The 19,807-nt window shown below is 39.8% G+C and overlaps 1 protein-coding gene across 2 annotated transcripts in view; it reads right to left on the minus strand.

Annotated features, from left to right (window-relative positions):
• The window catches only part of AMBRA1 (autophagy and beclin 1 regulator 1), a 158,822-nt gene that overhangs the window by 101,162 nt on the left and 37,853 nt on the right, over positions 1 to 19,807 (minus strand). For both annotated transcript variants that reach the window (XM_070936292.1, XM_070936284.1), the window contains one exon: positions 10,494 to 10,580. In XM_070936292.1, coding sequence (XP_070792393.1) covers positions 10,494 to 10,580 — 87 coding nt within the window. The remainder of the gene's footprint in view (positions 1 to 10,493; positions 10,581 to 19,807) is intronic.

The following is a 19,807-nucleotide window of genomic DNA, read 5'->3' on the forward strand; positions in this document are numbered from 1 at the left end:
TATCTTACACTATATTCTTTCCATTAATTTGAAATGAAATATCTACCTCAAAAGCATGCATTTTTTTCATCCATTTCTTGCACTTGAACACTGAGTAGCACACAAGGGCATATTCTAAAATATGATTCAAGCCAAGTCAAAATAGTAGACTGGGAGAAGGACAAACCGATATGAGATGTTAAAGTAGAATGTGTGTGCCTTTCTGCAAGTTTATTATAGGAAATAAATTCACACTCATAGAGTTTAAATATTATTTACACACTTCTAGCATTAGACTTATACTGTGAAATCAAGATAAAGAGTAGCATTCACAAGATTACTTAAAACATAATTCTCCTTGGAAATGAGATAGGTTAAATGAGGTAAGATTGTTTTCAGGGATGTTTTCCATTGTTCTAAGTCCTGGCCCAAATCACACAATGAGCTTCTCAGGGAAAACTGGATCTGGGTTACCCTAATCCAATTCTTTGTTCCTAATCCAACTCTCTAACCACTTTCTAAAAATCATTCTTTCTACTCATGGCCTAGTGGAAAGTCTTTTCCATCTGTGTTATGGGGGTCCCATCATGGATGCTGAAATCATCCAAGATGATCAATCAAGATCTACTTCTAAAATTAGCTGTCAGAGAAGTTGACAAAGTTCATAATAAACTATCCTGTCCTTCATCTGTCTTATCTTGCTTGTCAACATCAAGTACATGCCATCAAAACTAGTACCAGAATGTTTCTATGTTCTTCCAGATTAAAAACAAAGGGCATCTTAAATAAGAACAGACACTATAGAAACAATGGAGACCTTTTAATCAACTTTTATACAATAACACTTTATCGTATCAACACTTTATTCCAAAATTCCATAATTTGTGCAGATTGGCTGATCTTGAACCACTAAACTTTCTCTGTGTGGGGCTGCCCATGCAAAGCATTCAAAAGCTGCAATTGATCTAGGATGAGGCAATAGTGGCAGTTTGGGGAATGTCAATATATGTTTATATAAGGTTACTGCTCTGCAAGCTGCATTTGCTCCCAGTAAGGCTCTAGATGAAATTCAAGGTGCTAGCTGTTACTAGTAAAGCCCTACATGTCAGAGGGTCTGGTTATTTGCAGAACCATCTATTTCTGATGGTTTCTGCTCACCCCACCAGATGTGATAGAATGCGTGTGCTCCAGGTTCCTTCATTGAGCATGTATAAGACATCTCTTTATTGTGCTACCTTCCCTATGGAACTGCGCACCTCCCGATTCAGATGGCTCTGGTAGGGTTTCTATAAGGCAGACCTGGTTTTTATCTGAAGCACTGGGTATGTGAGGCAGGGGTGAAATCCAGCAGGTTCTGACAGGTTCTGGAGAACCAGTAGCAGAAATTTTGAATAGTTTGGAGAACCAGCAAATACTACCTCTGCCTGGCCCCTGAGTGGGATGGGAATGGAGATTTTGCAATATCCTTCCCCCAGGAGTAGGGAGGAAATAGAGATTTTGCAGTATCTTTCCCCTGCCACGCCCATCAAGCCATGCCCATAGAACCGATAGTAAAAAAAATTGGATTTCACCACTGATGTGAGGTCAGGCGAACTTGGCAGGTTAACTGTTTGCTGTCAAACAGAAAGAGAAGGGATTTATTGAACTTCTGGCTCACTGTATATTGATTAGTACTGTAATTTTTAAAATTATTTTGCAGTGTTGTTACTTCTTTTTTACTATTATTAGTTACTCAGTTAAGCTGCCATATAAATTTTTCTAATTTATTAAATGAGATTTTTTAAAGAATGACCAAATTACTGTACTTTTCAGAGTATAAGACACACTTTTTTCCCCTAAAAGAGGGTGAAAATTTGGGTGTGTCTTATACACCGAATGTAGCCCCGTCCACCAGCCCCCACCCTTCGGCTTTTTTCGGCCTCCATGTGTCACATTTTCAGCCTCCGCACTCTGTTTTAGACCTGTTCCAGGCTGCAGGGATTGCCACAGCACATCGCCACTTCCATGCCTCGCGTTTTTGGCTTCCATGCGTTGCGTTTTCCGCCAAAAAAACGCAAGGCATGGAAGTGGCAATGGTCTGTGGCAATCCCTGCAGCCTGGAACAGCTGATTGGGGGTATTCCGGGAGGCCGATCCAATCTGCTGCTCGTGCTGAATCAGGCTGCGATAATGTGCTGAAGTTGACAGGCTGTTTGCTATTTGCTGCAAGGACGCTAGCCAGATGAATACTGATAGATGCTGGTAGGCAGAGGCAGAATTCCCCCCCCGTTTTCCTCCCCAAAAACTAATGTGCGTCTTATACTGAGCGTTTTGTACTCCGAAAATACGGTACCAGACATAAAATGTACTTAATATAGAAAGAGGCTTATTTAAAGTAGACATTCCTCAACTGTGTAAAAAAAAAAAAAGTAGCATCTGTTAGTAGTGGAAGGAAGTATCAAACACTACCATTATTTGCTGACATTTTTTCTAATTTTTGGGATACACTTCCTTCCTGAGAGGATAATGAGCCATGGTGGCGCAGTGGTTAGAATGAAGTACTGCAGGCTACTTCTGCTGACTGTTGGCTACCTGCAGATTGGCAGTTCGATTCTCACCAGCTCAAGGTTGACTCAGCCTTCCATCCTTCTGAGATTGGTAAAATGAGGCCCCAGATTGGGGAAAATATGCTGACTCTGTAAACCGCTTAGAGAGGGCTGTAAAGCACTGTGAAGCACTATATAAATCTAAGTATTATTGCTATAATTTTAATATTTGACTCAGCACATATAATACATGATAGCAATTATGGCTGTATCAGATGTTGAAAAACAATACTCTTTGTAGGCTCCAAAAGATTGTAGTTGCCCGCTGTAGAAATTAGATGTTGAATTAAGTAGCCCTTTGGATTCAAGCTTTTACATTTTCACTTAATGGACAATTACATTTCTGACAAAAAATAACAAAATCTGACTAACAAGTAGCTGTGGTATATAAGGTCAGGAAAATGTATGTAAAAACACATCTGAGACTGTAAAAAGGCATAATATAAAACTATTTAAATACAGGTACGTATGAATTGGGTGGCTGATAGCTTTAAATGTATTAACACCAACATCTTGATACAAAAATCCAAGTAATAAAACAGTTTTCACGAAAAGTTAGAGGGCATCACTAACGGTGTTTCCTCTGTAGTAATAATTCTTTTCATAAATTAAATAGAAAAGCAAGAGATTGATCCTTGATCACAAAATGCCCATTTATCACAAAAGCTAAGGTTTATTTATAAAACAAGCTGATATGACAACTTTTAAGAAAATATTCCTGGAGCTTGGTAAAACCGGGTCTCAAATATTTGTATGCAAACTTCTGTGAACTGTGACATTTCAGAAATTGTCACCAGTTTTATTTACCAATAACTCTATCACCTTGATTTTTCTAACTTTTCATATACCTCATTTTTCAATATTTTGCCTTGATTCAGTAGATGAGATCTTTTCAAAACATCTCATTATTTCCAAAAAGGTCACAGATGCTTTAGCTTCTTTAAAAAGAGTGAATATGAACCACAGAAGTGATTGATTTAATCTCTACAATGTATTGATCACCCTATTTTTCCTACAATGTTTCCCTTCTTCATCAATCTGCACTAACAGAACAAACTTTCTCTAACTGCTCATTCTTCCATTAGTAGCATCACCCTCATTCATTTTAGCCATACAGGCAGTCCGCGACTACAATCGTTTATTAACTGTTTGAAGTTACAACAGCATTGAAAAACAGTTAACTTACAGCCCGTACAGACTTATGATCATCACACCACCCCGCACAGTCATGTAGCCAAAATTTAGGTGCTTGGCAACTGACATGAATTTACGATGGTTGCAGTGTCACGTGATCACTATTTGCAATGTTCCCAGCTGGCTTTCAACAAGGAAAGTCAATGAGGGAAGCCAGATTTGCTTAATGATTGCATTATTTACTTAATGACCATGGAAGAAAAGGTCATAAAATTGAGCATGACTCACTTAATGACTGCACTGCTTAGGAACAGAAGTTTCAATCCCAATTGTGGTTATAGGTTGAGGACGACCTGTACATCTTTTTTCCATATTATTTGTCTTACTTGGATGAAGACATGTTTTGGAATTCTAGTATTTGAGTGAGCAGACACATTCCTTCAAATTATGTTTTATTCGTGTTTTTTAAAAAGGACTTATCAAGAGTAGATCTTTAATCTAAAATATTTTTGTATTATTTCCTATTATTGCACTATTTCCTCATATTTCAAAAGAACTTTCAATAAATATCACTTACTATTATTTTAATCTGAATTTTACTCAAATCCAAATAAGTTAATCAATATTTTCCTCTATTACCATCTTCAATTTTATTTATTTTTTAAATAAATAAAATAAATTGTCCATCTCAACAATGACTCTTAGCAATATACAAAAAAATAAAAAGTGGACCACAACAAAAAGGACAATGATCTATTTTCCTAATTATTATTTATGAAACCCTATTAATAATGTAGCAGCACATCTATTCTAATTTTCTCATCACAGCTTTATATTCCATGTTCCTTATAGAGTCTGTGAAGTCTATTATTATTATTATTATTATTATTATTATTATTATTATTATTATTATTATTATTATTATTAATTAAATTTGTATACCGCCCTACTCCCGAAGGACTCAGGGCGGTGAACAGCCATGAAATAAAACATATAAATACAAAATTTAAAACAGAGATAAAACTGATTAAATAAATTTGGCTGAACCATTTTAAAAACCCCAATAATTTAAAACCAAATTTAAAATTCCCATTTAAAAGAGGAAAATTTAGGTCAGGCCGGCTTGATGAAATAGGAATGTCTTAAGCGCGCGACGGAAGGTACGCAGATCCGGGATCCTCCGTATCTCCGGGGGGAGCTCGTTCCAGATAGTAGGTGCCTCCACAGAGAAGGCTCTCCCCCTGGGGGCCGCCAATCGACATTGTTTGGCTGACGGCACCCAGAGGAGCCCCTCTCTATGGGAGCATACCGGTCGGTGGGAGGCTATTGGTGGTAGCAGGCGGTCCCGTAAATAACCAGGTCCTAAGCCATGGAGCGCTCTGAAGGTGATAACCAAAACCTTGAAGCGCACTCGGAAGACCACCGGGAGCCAGTGCAGCTCGCGCAGGAGAGGCGTTACATGGGAGCGCCACGTCGCTCCCATCACCACCCGCGCGGCCGCACTCTGCGCCAGTTGGAGCCTCTGAGTGCTCCTCAAGGGGAACCCCATGTAGAGAGCGTTACAACAGTCCAGACGGGAGGTGACGAGGGCATGAGTGACCGTGCGTAACGAGTCCCGATCCAGAAAGGGACGCAACTGGCGGATCAGGCGGACCTGATGAAAAATCCTCCCGGTCACGGCCGTCAAATGCTCTTCTAAAGACAGCCGTGAATCCAGGAGGACACCCAAGTTGCGAGCCTTCTCCATGGGGGCCAATGATTCGCCCCCAATAGTCAGCGATGGCACCAGCTGACTATATCGGGACGTCGGAAACCACAGCCACTCGGTCTTGGATGGGTTGAGCCTGAGACTGTTTCTCCCCATCCAGATCCGTACGGCCTCCAGGCACCGGGACATCACTTCAAGGGCATCGTTGGGGTGGTCTGGGGTGGAGATGTACAGCTGGGTGTCGTCAGCGTACTGATGGTACTCCACCCCGAAACCTTGGATGATCTCGCCCAGCGGCTTTACATAAATGTTGAACAAAAGGGGCGAGAGGACCAATCTTTGTGGCACCCCACATATAAGGGGCCTCGGGGTCGACCTCTGCCCCCCAGTCAACACAGACTACGACCGGTCGGAGAGAAAGGAGGAGAACCACCGTAGTACGGTGCCTCCCACCCACAACCCTTCCAACCGGTGCAGCATGATACCATGGTCGATGGTATCAAAAGCCGCTGAGAGATCTAATAGGACCAGGACAGAGGAACCTCTGTCCCGAGCCCTCCAGAGATCATCAACCAACGCGACCAATGCCGTTTCCATGCTGTACCCAGGCCTGAAGCCCGACTGGAACGGATCTAGATACGTCGCTTCATCCAGGTACTGGGGGAGCTGTCGCGCAAACACACTCTCGACAACCTTCGCAACAAAGCGAAGGTTGGAGACTGGACGATAATTAGCCAATATTGCCGGGTCCAGGGAAGGCTTCTTGAGGAGAGGTCTCACCACCGCCTCTTTCAAGGCGGCGGGAAAGACACCCTTGCCCAATGAAGCATTTATAATCCCCTGGAGCCAGCCTCGCGTCACCTCCCGGGAAGCCAGCACTAACCAGGAGGGGCACGGGTCCAACAAACATGTGGTCGCGTTCAGTCTACCCAGAATCCTGTCCACGTCCTCAGGGGTCACAGGATCAAATTCATCCCAGATAACATTCTCAGGACCTGCCTCCGTCATCCCCGCTGGATCTATCCAGTCGGAGTCCAGATCTTCCCGAATCTGAGTGATTTTGTCATACAGATACTGAACAAAATCCTCGGCTCTACCCTCCAAGGGGTCCTCCCTTGCTTCCTGGTGGAGCAGGGAGTGGGTCACCCTAAACAGGGCGGCCGGGCGGTTATCTGGTGACGCAGTAAGAGCAGCGAAATGAGTGCATTTCGCTGCTTTTATCGCCACTAGGTAATTCTTAATATGAGATCTTACCAGTGTCCGGTCAGATTCAGTACGACTGGCCCTCCAACTACTCTCTAGGCGTCTTTTCCGGTGCTTCATCTCCCTCAGCTCCTCGGTAAACCAAGGAGCCAGGTGAGATCGGCGCTGGGTCAGAGGCTACAAAGGCATGACTCGATCCAGAGCTCCAGCGGCCGCCCTATCCCAGGCGGCCACTAGGTCTCCAGTCGAGGCGTGAGCCAGAACCTCGGGAATTGGCCCAAGCTCCATCTGGAACCTATCAGGTTCCATCAGGCGCCTGGGGCGGTACCATCTTGTCGGTTCCGCCTCCCTGCGGCAGGGTACAGCGGTTCGGAGGTCAAGGAGAAGGAGAAGTCTCTATTTAAGTTCTGTAAAGCTCGCCATGTTTCACTATCTAAAACAGACATTGAACTGCCCAGGTCACAAGATTTCTAAACATATATATTAAGGAATACTTAAACCCAATTATTTCAAATTATTTTTTAATGCAGGTACTGAGATACAAGATTATTTACAGAGTGACCATTAACAATAGGGACAGTCCTTTTGTCAAATCAAGTTTATGGTGTAATTTATTTATTTAAGTACTACAAGAGGAAAAGAAGGAAAGAAGAGGTGATAGTAACAATGAAATGAGTAAGCTGCATTATATAGTTTCATCTCTTTTTGGAAGGCTGTGAGGACAAAAGTCTTAAGCAAAGGCTTTGTGGGAGAAACACTGCTTGTTGACGAAAGAAATTATATATGGAATAGGTTTCTGGGAGAAATTTTTAGGAATAAAGACAAGAAAGGAAATTCTATTATATTGTTATCTTCTCTTTCCTGCATGTTTATTATTACAGTTGGAACTCAACCAGAAATCCATTTAGTATATTCTTTTATAGTTCTCAAGAGAAGCTTATTTTTATTTTATTTTTTATTTTATTTTTGGAGCATGATCAGTATTTAAAAGAAGACAATATTATAATATATCAAATATAAAAGCAATTCTATAAAATAACAATAAAATAAAATTTATGCAGAAAAGACTGAAATTTACAGTGTGAAGGAGACACCAGATGATTTCAACAAGCCATGGCTATTGTTAAAAATTTAGCAACCTTGTTTGTAATGTTTACCTAGGACAGTGATGGCTAACCTTATTGCCATCATGTGCCAGGTTCGCATGCGTGCCTACACCCATAATTCTATGCGCCCTGCCCTGCGCATGCGGACCCCACTCCCCTCCGCTCCTGGCGTGCAATGGCCCGGTAGGCCCGTTTTTCTTTCTTATCTGGCTCCAGATCCTCTCTATGCATCTGGGGAGGGTGAAAACAGCCTTCCCCACACCCTCGGAGACCATCTGGAGGCCCGAAATGACCCGTTTCCCAACTTCTGGTTGGACAGGAAGTGACTTTTTTGCCTCTCTGGAGGCTGGGGACAGCAAAAAATGTCACTTCCTATCCAACCGGAAGTTAGGAAATGGGCGGTTTCGGGCCTCCAAGGGGGTGGGGAAGGCTGTTTTCGCCCTCCCCAGATGCATAGAGAGGATCTAGAGCCAGGTGAGAAAGAAAAACGGGTCTTCCCCACCCACCGCCAGCTCTCTGGAGGCAGGAAACAGCCTTTTTCCCTACTTCTGGTGGGCCCAGAAGGCCCGAAAATCAGCTGGCCGGCGCGCACATGCGTGCCAGAGCTGAGCTGGCGTGCCCACTGATATGGCTACATGTTAGCAAAAGATTGCTAACAATTGATATTATGAGTTCCATCTTTCATTTATTGTTCAGAAGGCATTCAAGTACCGGTAGTAAATGTGAAACAGATCCTGCTTCTGCATCAGAACATATAAAAATGTAATTTTCAAAGGGAATATTGATCTATCTACCAGTTGTTGCCCCTATAAATAATTTGCCAATTTGGACCAAGTTGAAAAGTCTATGTGAAGTATGGGGATTGCTACAAAAATATCTGGGAATGGAGCAAGGAAGGATGGTTACTAAGTAGAGGTGGGAAACTCTAGTTCCATCAGTTTGGAGATTCAGATCCCAAATCTTCCACTAAAGGCTGACTATAGTTTTATTGGGGATGAGACCAACTAATGCTGAGGAAAAAAAGGCACCATAAACTAGATTGAGATTGATTTTTCTTTTAAGGAAGATTCAAACCTATATAAATGAGGTGAGAATTTACTTCAGCCAGTATCTGAGGAAACAGAGCTTCAAATGGTCCCTAAGGAGATGCAATTTAATTTCAACTGCATAAGGACACAATAAAAAATGTAGGTAATAATCTCTTAAAATCTGGACGGGTTAGTTTCTTACTTAGAAGCATTCTTATAAAAATATAATTGGGTGCCATACAGAACTAAGTCCAGCACTTTAACTCTGAATAATTGGCAGCTGCTGCTACATGCGTATGTCATGTATATTTAATAATTGCAAAGGATGCTTTTGGACATCTCAGAAGGAAGTCCTTTGTTTAATTAATCCACTGAGTAAATAATTGAATGTCTACACGCTTAAAGGTTGTAACTTGCTCTGTAGGTTTACTATTGATCTTCCAGCTAATTCAGGACTTGAAACACTTTTTTTTGGAGAATATTAAGAGCTTTGTTTACAGCAATTGATCACAAGGCATTCCCTATAGTAGTTAATGTTTCACGGCATCTACACAGATCCACCAAATTTATGGAAATATTAGCAACATCATTGGCTGAGAGCAGAATTGGAACAGGGTGACCTCTTTTGCTCCCTCTAAAAATTGGCCTTATCACTCCTTCTTTTAAATGTTTACTTTTCATTTCATAATACTACTTCCCAATACTACTTCCCAAATTAACAGTAGTTGGGATCATTTGAATTCTGATTCTTAGATTTAACAATTAAATTTTTAAACTAGTCATATTTGCCAGTAAATTTAATGCTATGATGACAAAGTTATTTCCATATTATAACATCCATACTCCTCAGTTACCACTTTTTCTTCACGAAAATCAAAAGATGCTGAGTTTAATTTAGGAAAGTTGAGGTTGTGACATAAAAATTTGATCTGAAGATCCTTATTAGAGCTATGCCCAGAGACAAGCTAACCTTTTAGAGGCCTTAACAGGAGAAGTCTCAACATTAGATTATAGTTTAATATCTAATTACTTTGCCCTTCACTGTATTTCCACATTTCTTCCCATCTGTGTAACAGCCACTAACCCCTGATAGGATCCTTCACTATTAAATTAGTGAAGCAGAACCAGCCTTTACAAACCACCTCTGTTGTTACTGACAATTATTTCCAACCAATACAGTCTAATAAGAAGTCTGAGGCTATGACACAATTCTTTGAAGCCACAGAAGTCAATCATCTGAAAAGGTGCACAAGTATGGCTTGTAACACTTATGAAATATTTGCCACATTTCAACAAATGGTCGTTTATGTTTAAAAACACTTAAAACCTGGTCAATATATCTTAGGTGGAGATCCTTCTATTTTGCCATCTGACGATCCCCTTTCTATCTAATATACAGAACTACAAAAACTTAATTTGTCAATTGAAAAATATTAAAGCTCAAAGCAAAGACACAGTCTTACTCCAATTCCTAAAATCCCATCCCATCAGGTATGCATTTGCGCTACTCCATCTCTTCACTGCCATAAATAATTATTTCTAGATTCCAAAAGATTGGCTTAATTCCATTGTTCTTCCTATACAAAAAAATGGATACAAGTCTGATCCTACAATTACTGCCCTATCAGGACAATTACACTTTGTAATTGTAATTGTAATTGTAATTGTAATTGTAATTGTAATTGTAATTGTAATTGTAATTGTAATTATGCTTTAATGTTGCTTTTAAAAGAACTCAATTATGTCCTCACCTAGCTGGATCAGGATAGATAGGATGTTCGCGGGATCCTGCCCCATCATAACGTGAGAGAGAAATGAGTGAAGATTCCAACAGCCTCCTACAAAACAAAGCAAAAAATATATTAAGTATTCATTATTCCACTTCTTTGGTTTCTTGTCTCCTCTAAAATGAAAATTCTGAATATCTTGTATACCATCACTTTGTTTTGTTTTTTTGCTTAATTTGGCCCAATAGTCACTCTAAGCACAGCAAGTAGTTCAATTCTATTAAAATATTGCCTGCTTTCTCCTTCCCCATAGGTTTATTACAAGGGTTTGGCTAAAAATGGTACCATTTATGATGTAATCACCACATGATCCGAAAGAAAAATTAGCATTTGTGTGTTATATTAATGACCTACCAAGAGGGGGAAAAACATCTCTAATCCTACAGATTGGGAACCTGGAGCTATAGCAAAGTATATGCAGTTCCCAGATAGGCCTCCTGTTTTAACTACTGTTAAGTTCTTACACAATTTTATTTTATTTAATACTACAAAAATGTAAATGTAATAGATCATGGAATTACCAGGGCATTACAGAAATTATGATACATATTCAGTTGCCCTTGGCAATTAACATTTTCCCAGTACAAAACCTAGATATCCTATAAGAAATATTTTGATTACATATACAGCATACAGCATATACCATAGAAAGTCAAAAGAAGTGCCTATGAAGCTTATGCAAAGTTTTCAGTATATAGTTTTCAAGATCGTTTCCTCTCTGTACAACAGTATTTTCAAGATTGGAATATAATTATGTGAGGAGCAGGTTTAATTTCTAAAAGCAGGAATATATGTGCTGTCTTTGAATACATTTGAGCTACCCATGTTTACTCCATAAATAATTTTTAAAAATATACTGCAAGTGCCCCCCCAGCTGAGTGCAGGAAGTCACAATTACTACACCCCATATGCCAATTGCCAATCTTTTTGCAACAGTAATTTATGACCTTATCATCTCAGAATTAGATTAGTGCAATATACTTTGCACATGACTGCCCTTGAAGACGTTTCAGAAGCTGCAATTGATTCAAAATGCAGTGGCCTGACTGCTTACAGGAGGATGTATGTATGCCCGTAGTATGACACTTATGTTGAGGTTGAGATTGTTAGAACCAGGCTTCCAAACCCAATATATTGATCAATTGGTTCAATCCCTCCCTGGTGCAAGAATCCATTAAAACATCCAAACCTGTTTGAAAGGAATGTAAAATCTGCCCTAGTTCTAGGTCAGATCACTGCATCAAGAAAATCCCAATTTTCAACCGGAATCAGTATTGTTTTAATTTCAACATGTTGGGCCATGTCTTGTTTTGGTTACAACAAAGATAGGCCCATTCTTGAGCCTTTTCAATATCTGAAGACTACATTGTACTCTTTTGTTATCTTCTGTGAGTTAAACATGCCAAACTCTTAACTCTACCTCATAGGATTCGAATTCCAGATGCCTTATCATCCTTTTCTGCAGTTCCCAATTTAATCAGCATAGAGGAACAATGGAAATATCATCTGGACTCAGTGCTTCAGTTAACACAACCCAAGACTACACTGGTCTTCTTAACTGACACAACACCGGTTTGATCATATTCTTTTAGTGATCTACTTGTACTCCTAAATCATTCTCACTGCACTGGTATCAATCCTATAGTTGTACAATTTATTTTTATTGCAGAAATGCAGGAGTTTGTACTTGTCACAGCTGAACATCATCCCACTGAATAGATGTCGTAGTAATATTGAACTGTTGTTTTCTTCTGTAAGCCAGTTTCTAGAGTTAGGTATCATCTGAAAATTTAATAAGCCCTTCTTTGTTTGCCTTCTAAGGAGGTAGATTCAGAAACTTTTAGTATTAGTAGTACTTGAATGGAATGATTCCAACAGTGTGGAAGCCAGTTAACTCCAGTCTGAGACAGATCCAGCAAGTCCCCAAGACTCCTTGTCTGGACCAACTGACAACCTCCCAGATTCTGAAATTCACTCTCCCAGTCCCAAAAAGAGGCATGCAGAGCATGATGCAGAAAATAAACAATCCTTCTGTTTCATATTTTAGATCCTTGCCTTTGGCAAGATTGCTCAGCCAGTAAGGAATTCATCAGACTGCTGAACTGGTTGTTTGCTTATTTGTTTATTTGATTTATATAGCCATTAATTTCACACACATAACTCTGGATGCTGGATAAAAACAAATAAAAGACATTATATGAAATAAACACAGCAGCCAAGCTATTTTACCCATTTTGACCTCAAGGATACCATGAGAGATTTCATTAAATACTTTATAGAGATTAAGCATTTTACATATATTATCCACTCAAAGTCTTATGATTAGGACAGCAGATAACATGTGATAGATAGATAGATAGATAGATAGATAGATAGATAGATAGATAGATAGATAAAGCTGAACCATCTTCACAGCATTCCTTTGCTCTACCAACCTAGTTACTCTGTCATAAATTGTGTCAGGTTAATCCTAACAGTAGAATCTTATCTTAACAAATTCACACTAGCCCATACATTGGTCACATGGTTTTTAAGTGCCCTTATATAACTTAATTTTTAAATTATTCATTCTTCCTTGGCATCATTCCCTTTCATTTAGCCATCTACACTTCTTAGTTATAAGACTCTGTTTCCATTTCTTATACATTTCCTTTTTGCATCTTAGCTTGTCATTCATTAGTCAATGAATTCACTAATCATCCATACAAGACTTTTAAAACTTTTCCATTTTTTTCTTCCCATGAGGATTTTTTCAAAGATTTCTTATCCCTCTTGGATTTTTTTAAATCTTTAGGGCTTGAAATTCTGTTATACCACCCATTTTCTCCCTAAAAACACCATTTGTGTTTTCAGTTTCTTGGTCTTATCATCTATGGTTTTAAGATCACCTCATTCATTCTCTTCTAGTAATGCTTTTTATCTCAACACAAACAACTAGAAATGTCCTTCCACCTCTGTCTCAAAACAGGTTTCCCATTTATATTGTTTGGTATTTTATAGGCATGTAGCAGAGGTGGGTTTCAGCAGGTTCTGACCAGTTCTGGAGAACCGGTGGCAGAAATTTTGAGTATTTCAGAGAACACGTAGTAAAAATTCTGACTGGCCTCGCCCCCATCTATTCTCTGCCTCCCAAGTCCCAGCTGATCGGGAAGAAATGGGGATTTTGCAGTAACCTTCCTCTGGATTGGGGAGGGAATGGAGATTTTATGGTATCCTTCCCTGGAGTGGGGAGGGAATGGAGATTTTACAGTAACCTTCCCCTGACACGCCCACCATGCCACCATGCCACCCCCACAGAACCAGTAGTAAAAAAATTTGAAACCCATCACTGGCACGTAGATATTCTCTTCATTGTGACCTTTCTTGGACTTCAGAATTCTTTAGAATTTAAGCTAGCACATTATCCTTTGCTTGGAAGACAAGATGTTTTTATTCAAGTGACATGAACAAAACTCCTAGATACATGCAACAATCGTTGATGTATGAAGGATATGAAAGGATATATACAAAACTATCTAACAATCCCCATCCCATAATAGAAACCTATAAAATGATATCAGTTATTATTGAAGGGGCAAGGAGTACCAAACAAATTAAGAGAACATTGCTCAAGGGGGCATTCAGATGTAAAACTGCCTAACAGTTTAATTTTCAATAACCAGCTCTTCTGGTTATATAGCAGCCATCGCATGCCAAAAAGGGGGGGGGGAAGGTTCGCATGCATGCTCACACTCATAATTCTATATGCCCCACCCTGGTGCATGTGGGGTGCATAATTCTATATGCACCCCAAATGCGCGGGCGACCTTCCCTCCCCACCCCAGCTCCTGGAACGCGATAGTCCAGTAGGCCCATTTTTCTTTCTCACCTGGCTCCAGATCCTCTCTATGCATCTGGGGAGGGCGAAAACAGCCTTCCCCACCCCTTCAGAGGCCCTCTGGAGCCCCGAAACGGCCCGTTTCCCAACTTCCGGTTGGACAGAAAGTGATGTTTTTTGCTGTCTCCAGCCTCCAGAGACTTCTAGAGAGGCTCTGGAGGCTGTGGACAGCAAAAAACGTCACTTCCTGTCCAACCGGAAGTTGGGAAACGGGCCGTTTCAGGCCTCCGAGGGGGTGGGGAAGGCTGTTTTCACCCTCCCCAGATGCATAAAGAGGACCTGGAGCCAGGTGAGAAAGAAAAATGGGGCTTCCCCACCCCCCCCCCCAGGCCTTCTGGAGACAGGAAACAACCTGTTTCCCCACTTCTGGTGGGCCCAGAAGGGCCGAAAATCAGCTGGCTGGTGTGCGCATGCGCATGGGATCTGAGCTGGCGTGCCCACTGATATGGCTACATGTGCCACCTGTGGGATGCGTGTCATAGGTTCACCATCAGGGCTATAGGATGTGAGGAAGGCTTAGGGAGGCCTGGCGTGGGTCCAGTTTCCCAGCTGAAACATGGCCTGCACTGGCTCTCCAGGACCTTCCCCATCCCAAGGCAGGCCTTGCACAGCTTCCTGCCCCTCTGGTTCCCCCAATCTTGGACCTCCTCCCACCCCATTATATCTTACTCCATTACCTCTTCCGAAGATCACCTTTCCAACAGAGCACCGAGCCAATACAACAAGCAGCCTCCATACAGAGGCTGCCTTGCACTATTCTGGAGGTGGGCACCAGTCACACAATCTCTCAGAAGAGCGTGATTTTTCACAATGACACTTCACACTTCCAGTATGGCATGAGATGGCCTCTGTAGGAAAGCCATGCGTCACACTGGCCTGTCACTCTTTTGGATAGATGATCTTCAGAAGAGATAAATGGAACAAGATAAACGGGGTAGGGTGGAGGCCCAAGGTCTGTGGGCATCTAGACAGAGAAGTAAACTCAAAAAATGCAGCAGGAAGGGATGGGGGGAGGGAGATAAGGAGTGGGGAGTGATGCAGTGTTGCTGCAGTTGATCATAAGGGTGGACACATTGCCAAGTGCCCAAATTGTGATCACATGACTGCAGGGACACTGAAGCAGCTATAACTTTGGATACAGGTCATAAATTTCTTTGTTCAGCCCTGTCGTAATTTCAGTCATTGAACGAATAGCTGTAAGTCAAGGGCTACATGTATAAAGGCTGTGATCTGTAATACTAATAAGGTTATCAAAAGTCTTCAAGGAACTCCTAACTTTTGCTTTATGAAAATTTATGCTCTTTCAATCACAAGTCTAAAATCCAGAAAAATGCTGATGCACAAAAATTATTGGAATACGCAAAAGTCAGAAAACTTGCAAAGATATGCTGATACAACTTTGACATGTCCCCCCCCCAAAAAAAATATCCACTCAATTCACTAGAGCATTACTGTCAAACCCTCTGGGGCTTCATAAGCAGCCAACCTTACAATATTCATGCAAATTAATAAACCACCTTCAAGGTTAGAAGACCTGGCCTGTCAGTCATTGTTATTGCCTAGCTCAACATCAATACCTTCCTCTTCCATTTAAATTAGTAATACACATTTCAAGACATGTGGATTTGCAACTGGCAGCATTAGCATCCAAGAGGAAAAGGCAAGTCTCTGATCAGCAGAACAGGAGGTGGATTTATTTTTCTTTACTTGTTAGCATTTATTTTGCCTTCTCTCCAGGAGGTTCAGGGCAGCTCACATGAGGATTACCCTTTAATTTATCCCACCTGTGACCTTTTGAGATAGGGAAAATCAAAAAGAGTAACTTGCTACTCGCCTAATAAATTCCATATCTAAAGCTAGAGTTGATTCCAAACTGTCCAGGCCCTAATCAAAAACTGCAGATCAGGTTTGCTTGTTTCTTTGTTTGTTTATAATATTTATATAGCTACCCATCTTATAATCAACCAGTATGTTTTCCAGCTATACATGAGAACTGAGACTGTGTTCGGTCTATAAACATGAACTGGAATTTTTGGCGGATGAGGAGAATTTAAGGAATAAAATGAAGAATCAAAGCAGCAGGCTTCACTGGTGTTTTCTCTTCCAAAATCAGTTATCTTAGTATATTCAAGTCTAAGAAGCACTGGGGTGTCCCCACCCCAATAACACTATTTTATTTTCAGCAAATGCTCTCCAGATCTGCATTAAGGCAACACTAGGCAATTGAAGAGGTTGCTGTACAAGCTGTCTAGACAACATGAATGTTGTCACAAATGGCATCTAAACACAATTAGCCGAGAAATTATAATTTCCATCCTGTTTTTCTGTTCACTAGGACGACGGCATTTTACCTCCTCCAGATTGTCAATCAATGCTTCGGTGATTAAGATTAACTTGGCTCAATGAGTGATGCTCTAGACCTCACTTGCTAAATTTGCCCATGTCTACTTTTATTCTTTTTCTTTTAATATCTGAGGTATAAAATTCCCATCTGTTCAACAGTGCTCTCTGTTGTGCTTGCAACAGATTGCCTGCCTTCCAGATATTAGCACCTGCGACTGTTCTGCTCAATATTATTCATGGATTGTAAACACGTGCTGCTGTTGGGAGCTGAAGAAAGGATGGGAAGGCCCTACTTGTATTGATAAAGTTTTAGAAGCAAGTTTTCTCTGGTCTTCTTTTTCCTTAAGAATTATCACCACCAAAATTATAACATAAGTAGTTTGGGTTAAAAATAGCAAACAGAATGGACTACTGAGATGTAATCAGAAAATCTGTTAAGCCTCTAGCACTTCCAGAATAGAAAATCAGAGAATGAATTAAAATATTCTGAAAACTGCTGTCATGTCATGGCCAAAAACCTGCACAAACTAACTTGTCTGACAGCACTTCTCCTAAAAGGAATCAGAAAAAGTAGGACATTCCTCCCTGTATTTTGCACCTAATTCCTCAAATCCCAGGGAAGTATCGCCTCTCCAAGGGATAGGCATTTAATTACTCCAGCAGAGATTTTTCTAACGTGATCTTCATTCCTCAAAATCACACCCTGTAGAAAAAACCAATAATGGCTCCAAGACACAAGGAGCCTCCAGAAGATCTATTGTCCATACTGTTCTGGAGAAATTTATCTTCATTTTAAAGGCAGAACTTTTATCTGATATCTTGAATCTGAAGTCCAATCTTCTTGGCCATGCTATGTATTCTTGAACTATGGAGTTAATAACCCATTTTGTCCAAGACATGCTTCCATCAGTTCTCATCTTGTTTTTCTTTAATCAACTTTATTAAATTTCAAAATTGTATTAAATACAAAATAACAAAAAGAAAAAATGGGAGGAGGGTATCAAAAAAGCTAAACAGTTAAAAAGTTATAAGAAGGAATAGGGAATTGCCTTTTGATTTTCTTCAGTATATAGGTATAAATATATAGTAGATGAATTCCTTACTCTTAAGTTAAAACAAAAACTCAAAAACATCATATCAAATATACAGATTAAACAATCAAAGTACCATTAAAATTATATAATAAAAGAAATTTTACTTGTTTAAACACAAGTTTAAAAATACAGAATACATGTCCATTAATATGAATAAAAGTGCACAATATTCTATAATCAAAACAAGATCAGCTCTCATCTTGTATTCTCTCACTTGAATCACTGCTGTTGGGAATGTGGAAGCTTGATGAGTCATGGCACAGCATGGCTGGCTGCAATTACATAGAAAAGTATTTTGTACTTCAGTGTAATTTCTCCATAGGAACATTAAAGGGAAGAAAATCAAAAAGAATTTAATGTTTTTTTAGGGCTATTCATACACCCCCTCTGTGTGTGTGTGTGTGTGTGTGTGTGTGTGTGTGTGTGTTGTTATTATCCTTTAAGTCTTCTGCTGTCACTAACTAAATTTCATAAAATCCTTAACAAGAAATTTTTGTAATTACATTGTGTATAAAAAGAAAGATTAAATGGTAAATCCAAATAGAATTCCATTCTGAAACTCTGCTCACTTAACAAAGGAAGTGTTTGCTTTAATAAGAATGCTTGATTCTTGAGAATGTCCCTACAAAAAAAGTGTTTACAGTATTTCCATTCCAAGAAGCTTTACAATAGGAAACTCGCTAGAGATATATACGGAAAATACTATGTAGAACAGAATGATTTTCTAATTTGACGAAGTAGAATATATAAAGGACAATTCAGAAAAAGTATCAGTAGAATATTAAAAACCTTTTTACACAATCTTTTTTATATTTAAAATGCCACAGAGGTTTGCTGAGTAGGCTACGATATTGTTAGACTAGCATATTGATTACAGCCAAAGATCTGAACAATATTCTCTATCATATTATTTCTGTTTTAGTACAATTCTGTAAAAATTCTGTAGTAACCACAGCTTGATAAGAATACTATTTAGAATGATTAAATTCAATCACAGTCAAATCTGCTATCATAATAGCATGGCATTATTTTTTCTTATTTTAAATGTTTTATTTGTGACTATGTAGAGATGAGAGTTAGACAGCACATCAATTTTAATAATAGTAACAATAATAGTAATTATAATAAGAAAGCAAAGGTAGTACCAGTGGTAATAGCCACCTTGGGTGCAATCCGCGCTGACAAATTTATTGCAAAAGGCAGCTTCATTTGGAACAGCTTACATCCCACAATGATATCTATAACACCATCAAACATCTACATCTGCTTACCCCAGGTCCTTGTGACGTACTCACTAGATGGATAAAAATGCTAAATCCAACCTGAACATCTGGCTGTGTGATGACAATCATCAGTAAATAGCAAAAGGCAGCTTTGCTTGAACAGCTTACATCCTGCAATGATACCTTTAACACCATTGAATATCAACATCTGCCTATCCCAGGTCTTTGAGAAGGATTTGATAGGTGGATAAAAAGGCCAAATCCAGTCTAAATATCTGCTCACTGTGCAACCAACCACAATAATTATAATATATACCCATTCCATGATGACCCCTTGTCATGAGGAAGACACTTGTGATGCTCTGATGAGGTTGAGAACTATGCTAGTGGTAGTATATTCTACCAGCAAGTCACTCATGCCGAACAAGTCTTAGTTTGCTGTATGAGGCATGGGGTGTGAACATCTGTAGGGCTTTCCTAAAATTACCCAGTTTCAGAGTGTATCTTCCAGTGAACTATATATTCCAATCATTTTTCCCTGTGTCTAGACTCGAGAATACATTTCTTCTTCGCCAACCACCAGAAAAAAAGAGGACAGAGGAACAGTTTTAGAATAGAACAGCAAGGGAAAGCTAATACAATTAACAACCAAAGGAAAATAGGATGAATCATCTTTAAAGCAAGCAATGTAGTTGATAGGGCTCTGCATTAATTTGTTGGATAACTGGGAAGGGGCCAAGA

This window comes from Pituophis catenifer, unplaced genomic scaffold (genome assembly GCF_029215685.1).
Source record: "Pituophis catenifer annectens isolate HBS135680 unplaced genomic scaffold, rPitCat1.0.hap2 SCAF_1, whole genome shotgun sequence".
NCBI lineage: Eukaryota > Metazoa > Chordata > Lepidosauria > Squamata > Colubridae > Pituophis > Pituophis catenifer.